Source organism: Diprion similis, chromosome 6 (assembly GCF_021155765.1).
Source record: "Diprion similis isolate iyDipSimi1 chromosome 6, iyDipSimi1.1, whole genome shotgun sequence".
NCBI lineage: Eukaryota > Metazoa > Arthropoda > Insecta > Hymenoptera > Diprionidae > Diprion > Diprion similis.
Window position 1 is genome coordinate 22,968,378 of NC_060110.1, and position 11,623 is coordinate 22,980,000.

At 37.1% G+C, this 11,623-nt stretch overlaps 1 protein-coding gene and 1 non-coding gene across 2 annotated transcripts in view; both read left to right on the forward strand.

Moving 5' to 3' along the window:
* Positions 1-2,017: 2,017 nt before the first annotated feature.
* On the forward strand, positions 2,018-2,179 carry LOC124407822. The gene has a single exon (XR_006929359.1). It is a non-coding gene; the product is annotated as a U1 spliceosomal RNA (small nuclear RNA).
* Positions 2,180-7,307: 5,128 nt separating this feature from the next.
* Positions 7,308-11,623, forward strand: part of LOC124406838 (ATP-binding cassette sub-family G member 1-like) — an 8,913-nt gene continuing 4,597 nt past the window's right edge. The window contains exon 1 of the mRNA XM_046882470.1: positions 7,308-7,636. Within this exon, the coding sequence (XP_046738426.1) occupies positions 7,444-7,636 (193 nt within the window). The 5' untranslated portion in view covers positions 7,308-7,443. The remainder of the gene's footprint in view (positions 7,637-11,623) is intronic.

Genomic DNA, 11,623 nt, shown 5'->3' on the forward strand with positions numbered 1-11,623 from the left:
TAACAGGGGTGACTTTAAAATATGTTTTCACAATTGCAACGTGACATTACAGCAATGCATGGGTATACTGTGATTCCAATTGCATTGTGACTGGATCTTTCGCCAGATTATATTCTACAAATATATAATCGAAATTTTTCCGCATAAATGTTCTTTCTTAAACGTCGTCGACGAAGTATCTCCACAACTAATGCAAATGATTCCGTTGCACGTACAACGGGTGAAATTATCGCGAAAGCAAGTGAATCCGATTTTTTACAGGTAAGAATAATGTGAAAAGAAAAGTAAGAATGGATAGGGAATAAAGAGAAGAGTAAAACCATCGATTCAATATGTACATAAAATTATTTCGCTACCGTCGAAATACGTGGTTTATCATTCGTCAACAATGGGCGCTAGCTATTCGCAAAGTCATTCCCTGGATGCATGCACGTATTTACATTCGCGCGTTACGTGCCACGGCCTAATGTGTCTGACCCAGTAGGGTGCAGCAAAAGAGTAAAAATAAGTAATACTATGCGGGAAGAATGGGAAATGAAGCAGACGTGCTTCATATATAATACGACGCGCAAGAGATTTGCAAAATCGGATAACGAGCTAAAAATACACAAGCTCACTCACATAATCGTGAAACTTGGTGATAGAACAGCAATATTCTGGGTATTCACTTCAGGATATTCGTAACTATTATTCCTGGTTTCGTCTCAAAAGCACATTGGAGACTATATACAGGGTATTCCAACATAAATTGTGCATTAGAATGTCTCGGAAATGAGGAATGCTATCGAAAAATTGTTCAAATGAGAACATCACAGTATCGAAGGGACACTTAATGCTGATATCAGTTTGGTTGCAAGTAGTGACCAGTCAAGAGAAAAAGGCAATAATTTGCAAGTATGCTAATTACGTGGACTGATAGTCGTTTGGCGTTATACGAGAGTTATATGAGATAGCGATTAGTCGGTCTAACGGCCACCAGACGTTGATGGTAATTCGGCACATGAATGCGCTCACTTAAACAATAATTTGTCTGAAAATCGTCAAAAACGTTGGACTTGACTTTTCAGTGGTAACTGAGAAACATAAGGTGATAACGGGTTGTCTAGTCGAATTGACTTATACTTGGCATTTCAGAAGACATTCGCAAACATAAAGCATACTGCATGAAAAGTTTAAGTCAACTTTTTTGATAATCTATAGCCATTCAAAAATAGCCGAACTTTTGTTTATTTTGTGCCTACAATGCGTCAAAATTTGTTTAATTGAACAAAACGTCGACTTTTTGTAGTCGAATGATAGTCAGCCTCTGGATAAGTGTGCTATTTGATCACCAGTTATGATTATTCGAAACTCTGAAATTAGTCATGACGCTCATTTCTGGGAAAAGAGTAGCAACAATAACAATTCTGAGGCATGGCAAGATCCAGCGCAATACTCAGTTCGCCATACCCCGATATCCAACATCGGCTACAACTTTATATTCAGGGAAAGAGAAATTTGCTTGAAAAGAGTAGCAACAATAACAATTCTGAGGCATGGCAAGATCCAGCGCAATACTCAGTTTGCCATACCCCGATTTCCAACATCGGCTACAACTTTGTATTCAAGGAAAGAGAAATTTGCTTGTAGTTAATAAACTATTGAAACAATCGTGCTTTTACCCCAAATGATTGTGATTGAAGAAGTACCTAACAATAAATAAGTATTAAAGTACGTGGATGTGACATCGCTAATCCTAATTGCAATTCAAACAGAACACCTACGATGGTCATGACAAATTCCCGTGTATATAGTCTCTAATGTGGTTCAGCGATGAAAACAACAATATATAGAAATATACAGCGAACATAATCTCAGAAGATTTTCTTTGCCTGGGGAAAAACTCCGGAAGTTAGTGCACGGTTTTCCCAACAGGGAGCACGTTCGATACTCGTCGGATTAGGAAGGGTGCGCAGAGTTTCTCGCAGACAAAACTTACCGGTGCTAGTATAAAACCCTATTCCGAACTGGATAGAGCATACTTACCTGGCGCAGAGGCTACTGTGATCACCAAGGCAGTTCCTCCAAGTCGAGGCTCCTCCATTGCACATCGGTCGAGCTGAAACTTGCGAATACCCCTAATGTGGGTATCTCGGGCGTAATATTTTTGTTAGTCGGGACTGCGTTCGCGCTGTCCTGGATCTAATCATCTGAAAACAGAATTCGTGGGTCATATTTTTTCCGGCCCTTTGCCATGTTCAATCGATCTGGATATCTTACATTATGGGAGATTCTATCCACTTCTTCCCCCAACTAATGGTGAATATGAAATCTTGGATAAGAACATCAATCGCTACACATCCGAATTCCACCCCCCTATAGAGTTTGAAAAACCCCTAATCAGTTGGCGTATTCACTCAAGAAAATGTGGTGAAAATCTGTCACGTGATCTCCAAAATTACACTGAAATCGAGCAATATTTGAATAAAACTCTACATTAGTAATCATTGGTAACATGAAACATTATTTAGGATGACCGAAATCTCTGTAATTTTAAGGAATCGTATGAATTCTTAGAAGTCATGAGAAATCACGTATATAGTCAAAGTAAACTTTTTTCTCAACCAATTTCTCCTAATCACTTTTTATAAAATGCAAGTAGTCATAAAATACAGTTCAGTGTGTCAATTTTTGTGCCAGTGAGACACCCTTTGAAATGAACCTAGTGGAATCGGGAGATGGTCATTAAATTCACAAATTGGCTGACATATTTGGAACTCTTAAAAAAAACTTGGATATTCATTGAAGTACAGCTTTGTTTTACTTGCGGAGGAATTTTTCGAAATAGTTTTTTTACTTTGCTCAGCATGTAACTGTTATCAAGAATTCGTGAGCGGTGAATGTTTAAAGAACGTTTAATTAATTCATAAAAGTTGGACGAATTACTTGCATTTGACATCAATAAATGAAGCAATAATTTTGAGGTTAGCAATAAGCAAGTTTTCGTTGTTAAACTTAACGTGCCTTTTGCCAATTCGAAACAATTGATTCGTCATTCTGATTGTGTTCCGATATGTCAGTGGCTATCCTACTTGACTCTGAATGTTGTGAATTGCAGGTAAATAATGTTTACACTTAAATTGCTCGTTATTAAAAGTTAACAGGCGAAAAATAAAAGCGGACATTGCATTCTATAACTCGAAGACTTATATTTAAGTGTGTTTGATTTTCAAAGAATGTTAAGTCTTGATATATAATTTCTGACAATCATGGCGCTGACATTGTTGAAGTATTTCGATGAATTTGGAGCGAATGCTGACATTGTGAAACTTCGAACAGTAAGTAAAACTGTTCGTCACGTCAAAAACAATTTCAATTAACAAAAAATAAACAACTGACAATTCCATTTTGTTTTACAAGTTTCAATGCAAACGATTCAGCGTTTTACAAACAATCTGCAAGTTTTTTAATCGACGCGACTGCAAGGTCAAAATGATTTGATGTTGTCGATAGGAAGCTGTGCTACGATAATAATTAATTATTTTGTTATTGAATGTTTTCATATTCACAGAGATTCATAAGTGAACGAATTGCTAAAAGCAATTTTGATAATCCTGCCGGTCTCCCACTCTCACCGCATTAGCAAACAATCCATCGCCGAAATTATTCGTTGTTTATAATATTTTCGTCTGAACCTCTTAAATTACTTACTTGATAATTATGACACCCAATCAAGCATAGCAATAAATCTACCTACGATGATACGACGTGTCACACGTCTCAATAACGAGATTCTTATCCCCTTTATTTTTGGCAATTCTGTAACTTACTTACTAATTACTTACTAATTTATTGCGTTACATACTTCGTTGGTTAAAAATAATGAATTATTTTATTGTGTAAAAAACAATTACATAATCGGTACAAAGTTTCCGAAATTTCATTAGCATAGCTATTTTACTTCCATTTGGGACACTCGTTATCCGCATTATTAAATTATAACAAAACTGTAGTCATTAGACATTATTTATTATTACTAGTGATACATTATTATCAAAAGTATGTAAGTATCAGTAAAAAATCTACGCACTCGTGTTAGATTTTTTAAGTCATAATAACAAGGGACAGATATTTCTGCTTAGATCGCGCTATATGTTTGCGGGTATGTGCGTAGCTGAATGAACGTATTCAAGACCTCTGACTGCCTGGTGAATACATTAATTTGGAGTAATCATATTCATGCGGTGATGAATGTTACTCGAATAGTCCGAGGCTTCTACATCGAAACTTTCAGTTTCCAAAACCATCTGAAATTCATCGTTTCAAGTTCAAGTCAGCCACTGCATTTTACGTATGTCTAAATATGCCGTCTGGATACCGGTAGCCATGGTTTGGTCATTGACGCAGGTCACGTATCCGGTGAATAAATTACTCAACCCGGTGAATGAAAACGAACTTAACTAGTTCCAGTCTCTCAAGACTTCGAACGATGGAAATCGTTTCGAACTAGAATCAGTTCCCTTCGATTCACTTCACCGACACGACGCATCAAAAGCATCTATCCTCCTTTCTAACCATTATTGCTTGCATGCAATCTCAAATGACGTCATTTTTCACATTGAAAGACGACTTTGTCTGATGTATTATTTATAAAAAAAAAAAAAAAAAAAAAATCAACATTTTTCATGACTGCTGACTACTACTGAACATTTGGATGAATTCACGCCGCATAATCGCTTCTTCTTTGCTGCCGTTGGGTTTCGAAAATACTTCCCTCGGCAACGAAATTCCCTTCGAGATATTCGTTGTTGGGGAATAAATTGCAGAAAAACTGGAGGATCGGGGAGCTTTAAATTCTCCCATCATGCGCGGGCAACTCAAAGCTGTTGGACACCCTCGGCAACGAAGCTATTATTCGAACCGAGCTTCCAGCGCCTGATGTCGTGTGTCAGTTGCTCAGTCAGTTCCCCACGAACTGTGATCGTAGTCGGGTGATATTCCGTCCCATCCGTCGACCTGACTCGACCCGTCGTAATTAGCTTCCATTAAAAATTTTTACCCGCGAAGTTCAAATTCGTACCGTAGCTGTTATCGCCCGTGACGTTCGTAGCGTGAATGAAGACCGAGAAAAGGGAAGTGGTTCGATATCGATACGAGAGGCTTCTTTTACCTCCTGGAATACAGGGAGTTCAATCTTTGAACGGGCTTAAGGAAGTCGATATTAAAGGTAGCTTAACGTTGATACACACGATTACGTACGTATGTACCTACAGTGATATTTATCACCAAATTAACCTTTCGACTAACTTGTTTTTGGTCCGAAACAAAATGCGATTTTGATTCCATACGAATCGTCAGTCATTGTGACATAATTTTTATAGAATCGAACCAGCACTTTGTTTCAGACCGAAAACAAGTTAGTCGAAGGGCGTTGATGATTATTACTGTACATTGATCTAATATGCGCATAAATTGTTAGGCGTAAAAGTTGCCCGTATCATTACAGCGCTGGAAACCGGTGTGAAAATGAAAATGTTAACCAAAGACGAATAGCTGTCGGTTAAGTCTCTTACTACTCGGACGCCGTATATAACTATTAATATCGAAACTGCGTATATAAAAGTACCGACATTATGTAATATTTTTATGTATGTATTGTGGAATTGTACACGAGATGTGCAATGTCTCATATTAATTAAAGCATAATATAATACGAGTAGGATTACTCAGACTTCATTGTTCTCACAATCAGCGGGGAATGAAATCGCAGCTGACTGTACCGCTGTTCCAATACATACGCCATCCGGAAAGCAAGAGTTAATCAACTGGTTTACCACGTTACTTCGAGATAAAGGCCACGATCATGGCGTACTTACAATTAGTCTGTATATTATGTTACATGGACGCTGGAGCAGCGCGTGCAGGGACCTTGATTATCACATCTTTACCCCAGTTCCCGGTCGCTGATTATTATTTCATGACTCCATTACACCAGGATCATTTTTAACTGATTAGTGATTTCTCGTTATAATGGTAAATTGACTTGCATAGCTAATTGATTTCCGGATGTAATACGGTTACGCATAAATTACTCTGTTACGTAGGTACACAGATGTAATTCACAAATTTCATCGAAACTGAATCAAAGTTACACAAAGAATATTATACGCAAAATACGCGTGTAATATGTTTATATACAGTTGTTACACCTTATTTTTAGTCACAAATCACATCTTATGACCAAACAGATGTTTGGTTTCGGCTTGGACGGTTGACGGATAATAAAGTTTCGCGGGCCTCCGCGGTAAAAATGCATTCACATTTGTATAATTTTTTTTTTTTTTGCACAAAAAAAAACCTCGATGAATGTCATCTTTTTGTAAACGTTGGAACAAAGTGCACACTGAGACAATGTGCTTCTTATTTTCATCACCAATACGCTTACTTGTAGAATGAAAAATCGTATCTGGTCCCAAGATCAAATAAATATGGATGTGTGCGAAATTAAGTCAAGCCTTAAAACGTATAAACATATAATGGAACTTGGAGTTAATAATATTTTCAAATATTTTAGATTGACTTTGATTAATGTAAGAATAAATCTCGTCTTGTCAAAATTATTCCTAGCCATAAAACAAGTGCTGTAATCATAACCACGCTATGGATAAATTATTATAGTTGACGTGCTCCTCTGTGGAATACGTTTTGTCTTCTCAAGATATCTAGTTTGGTACATCTCGTTGAAATAATGTCGGTAGACACGCTCCTTCGTGTCCTTTGAGAATTTATATGCTGGAATCAAAATCGTGGCGTCAAAGGCCGGAGTTTCCGCGAAACATGGACAAACATGCATCAATCCAAGAGAATTATAATGTTTTATTTGCTTGACAAATTTCAATCTTTTTTTTTTTTTTTTTGTTTATATTACTCCTGATGTATACATCATTTATCATCTAAGTCAAGGACGCTGAAAAAGCCATTTCACACCTTCTTGTTCTACTGTTTGAAAGGACAAGTTTGTATCACTGGCCCCACTTCATGTCGTTACCAAACGGATAAAACAGTGTCGACGACTTGAGTGAACGTCAGTAAGATTCGCGCTTGCAGGCGTGTTAGGATTTAGAAAAATTTTGAGAAACGTCACGTCCGCAAAACCAGAGAAACGTATGTCGAATGACTTCTTCAGTTTTCATCATTTCACATCGATAGCAAAATGCAATTTTTATTCACTGTTTTTCGCCACTGTATAAATTTTCACCCGTTTCACATTATATCCACAACAATATTTCATTTACCATGGAATTCAGCAAGTACATTTTCGTTTCAGGATCTCGGCTCAATCAGTTCTGCGAAGGCCATGAAATCTGTTAATAGCGTGGCCGTATAGCGATCGGTTATTGCCATTCACTTTTGCCGATAGTGCGGATAGGATACGGATAATATAGGAAAAAACATCAGTTGAATATGGACTCGAATTCAGACGCCACTTCGGCAGGGTGCGAAGTGGTCAAAGTCAATCTGCTTCAGGAAGACATCGAGGCCAGAGTCGCGATGCGGGCCAAAATCTCATCAACACCCTTCACTCGTTTGACCAAACGACAACCCATCGACATCGAATTTTCCGATTTAACCTACACCATTCCCACCGGGAGAAAAGGTACTTTCCATTTCATTATCGACTAAACTCATCTATTCACGTTTCAAGTATTCTTTTTGAAAGGTCCAGAAATTTTTTGAAACCCATTTGAGGTGGATCAAGTTTGACCCCTTAGTTTCAACTCTCAGCTTTCTCTATCTACCTTTTATAATATGTTTGAAATATCGACGGAAAAGACTCGGTCAAAATGCTTAGATGTCTAGTTTTCTTGAAGCTGGTTATTCCGCTGAAGAAAAATGATCTCTGCTGGATGTATTAACCTCTCGATAAGAACTGTAACCGTGCTGTAACAAATTGCCTGGAAGCCTCGAGCCTTCTTTATGGTGTTTCGTTTCTTGCTCCCTTGTTCCGCGTTTCCGCATCGTCGTTACTCGGTTAGCAGCATCCATCGGTTTGTCGTTTTTCTTGCTCAACGGAGCCGATAATCTTGCTCATGGAAATTCATAACGGTCGAACATTGGGAATAAAAATTGAAGTGGAATGTGAGCATGTGTTCTTTACGGTTTTGAAGTGATGTCAGACTTTGTGTGGAATATAATTTCCATGCAGACCCGATTCGGAAAATATTTGATATCCGCGTTGTAGTTCTACCTGATCTACATGCGAAACCTGACGTGCGACATTTTTAGGCAAAGGTATTTGGTCGCCTATCTTTCATGGAAATGACTTAAGACTTTAATGAGCGATAACGAACCTGTTTCATTTCAATAAGTCACCAGATGCTTAACGATTTCACCTGCGATTTTGGTACATGCGAAAACGTTCCACGAGTACTTACTTCTCACTGCAGATGTATGAATGTATAGTTACATGATTTTCAAATACTGGTCGAGCAGTTCTGCATGAAAAATGAAGTCATTTTTTATCCAAATTTATATATGACGATATGCCGAATATTAGAAAAATTTTAACTGCGCGCGTGTATCTGGAAAGGGATAGAATCTGACATTAATTTATATTAGTGTAGAATATAACGATTTTAAAACCAGTTTTGTGAGAACAAAAAAAGTTCAAACGGAGGTCTGTTTTTGTACGTAGCCGAAGATTTAATCGTACTTAGAAATCTCAAAACATAGGCTAAAAAGTTTAAATAACACTTCAAATTCTCTGCGTTATAGTGTTATAATAGGTGTAAATACATATTCGTTAAATAACTGAATTGCTCCTTCTCAAAAATTATAAATTCAGTTTTATTCATATTTATTTATTGAAATGTATTAATATAACAGTTACATAATACCAAATCAGATTTTGAGAAATGCGATTCAGCTGAACTAAATGCTATCATTCAACGACAGTCAAAATAAAAAACTAAATCATAAGAGAATTGAATAATAACACTTCTAATTAGATCACAATCTCTTTCATAGATTGAAATTCATTCGTTTTCGGCGGCTGGATACAAACCTTCGTTTGGTTTTGGTCGAGGACGAATGTGTGGCCGAAAGTTCCATATTTGGAACAAAGATGGCCGAAGCCGGACCTTTGATCGGTCTTTAATAATTTCGCAGTCTTTTTAAAACAAAATCGGACGTACGAGCGTAGATGATTCACATATGATTGACGGTTACGAGAAGTTACGGCTATTCGAAACGATGAATAAGGGATTTTCAGCTACAAGTAAACAAGAATTCTGAAATCTCTATGCGGGTAATAATTTCATAACAGTCAAGGATTCAGGATGACAGTAGATTCTCGACTTAGGACAGCGTTATAAATTTTCTTTCTCGCGTCAATTTATGCGCCGTTAAACGCCGGCTGTTACAGAGGCATAATAATCATAACAAAATTGATAACTCACTGCGGTAATTGTTATCTTGTTGCACATGATAAATTGCCGGTCAAATCTATTGCCTTCTAGATTTTTCGTGTAAGCGCAAGTGAATGAAATACGTCCATATAACATATATTGTACGAGTAAATGATGTAATGAAAATAGCGCGAAATTCGAAAAGGACCAGATCCTTGCCACTTTCTCAGCGCGGTTTTCTTGCCGTTAAAATAATTGGAATTCAACGTATGAAGAGAGAACGCGATGAAAGCTGCGGCTAAGAATAAGAGGGATAAATGCAGAATTCAAAGAATTCATAATCGCGTATACACGACACAACCGCGAATTATCTTTGTGGCAGGAAAGTTTATTAAAGAGGAAATAACGCATCTCGAGTTCTGTTATCTTCCCAGCTACAACAAGTCGCTTGATTTCCTATTTGCCAACTCCGCAATGGTATAAATATATTGCAAAAAACCACATTCTGAATGTATATTTTTTTCAATTTAACACAAGGAGTGACAGAGTGCCCTTTTAACAACCGACACACATGCATTATATGTCGATATAAATGAAGAGAGGAAAACCTCGGAGAAATTACTTGTCGTATCACAAGAATCAGCGGAGAATAACGCCTTCAGAATTTTAAGTAAATTAGAACGGAAATTTTGTTCAAAGATATGTGGATGAAGAAGATAGCGAAAACGGTTTATAAAAAAAAAACGCGAAATTGTTATTCCACATAATCATTTTATTATTCGCTAAGGAAATGTGTTCGAAGATTTGTCGAGTGAATACTCACACTTACAAAAAAAAAAAAAAAAAAAAAAATCAATAGATCATTTCGAGATTTATTTTCTTTAGTTTTCAAAAGATCCTCCATAGTGGTGATCATTTTTCTATTATTATTACTTTCGCCTTCCCTCTACGAATACCATTTTTTTAATTCACCTCGTTCGTTCGTTTTCAGTCTATCTAGAGCATCTCCACTTCGTAAATTCTACGCGATTTACTGAATCCAGCGTGTTAATGAACCGTCACAAGTCTCGTTGTGCCTTTAGGCAACAAATTCATCAGTTCTTCCAATAAATTCTTACAATTAATTTAATAGTACGTGTGTATAGTGGCTACTGCATTTTTTGCTTGTCAATTATTCACATTTTTTTTCCTTCTCTTTCTTCGCATCAGCATTGCACAAAAAAAAAAAATAATATATACACAAGTGACAACCGGAAATACTTGTTATTCAAGGTGTGAAATAATTCTTTTTATTTTTTATAAGTTTTCTTTCCTTTCACGCAGTTAGCAGCTTGTAAAGTTTTGACGATCACCCACGACACTTTAACGACTAAATCATTGCTCCTACATTACCGATGATTTCATCAGCGATTCAATGAGCAGTATATTTATACGTGAATCAACACTCAATAAAAACCGTTCCTTTGCATTATCCAGCTTCTGAAATTCATTTATTTATTGACGAAAAAATTCCAATGTGACAATGTTTCATCGAGATGTCGATAAAAAATATTTTCAAAATTTTATACAGTTCTTGAGCAGGTTTTTTTCTCGAAAATAAATTATCGCGGGTTATCAGTCATGCTCGGTGCTAAAATTGATTTCTAGATTTCTCAAATTTCATTCGATCACACTTTCTGAAAGTTTTTTTTCAATATTAGATTGCACGCAAAATCGTGTGGACAACCACTGCTCGGTGCAAAAATGGCAAAAAATGTACATCCGCGGCACTTTGACGAGAGTATAGAACAGGTATACGACTGTCCGTAATTGCATAAGAGTATGCAACAGCGTTTTCTTTAAATACGTCCAGAAGCAGCTGCACACAATGGGATTTGCATGTCAGCGACCGTTTCTCGACGGAAACTGGTTTGTATCGATTTCCATTATGCACATGCCCAACGACGTCGCTGTCCAAAGCGGAGGAAATTACCGTCAGGCTTGAAAAGAATGGATTACATTCTAATACTGGTTGGTCAAGGAAAAACTGCTTCAGAGAAGAACCGATGCCGATCGGGATAACTGACCGTGGTTATTGACCTTGTTTCGAAATTTTTATTGACCAGCAGCGAAGCTCGTATGGTTTTCGTTACACCCACCATAATGACAACTTCCATTAGCTCGTTATTTGCAAATTTTTCGCTACGAGAGACCGGGCAATTGTTGAAGAATGTAAATGCTGTAAAAACCGTACGATT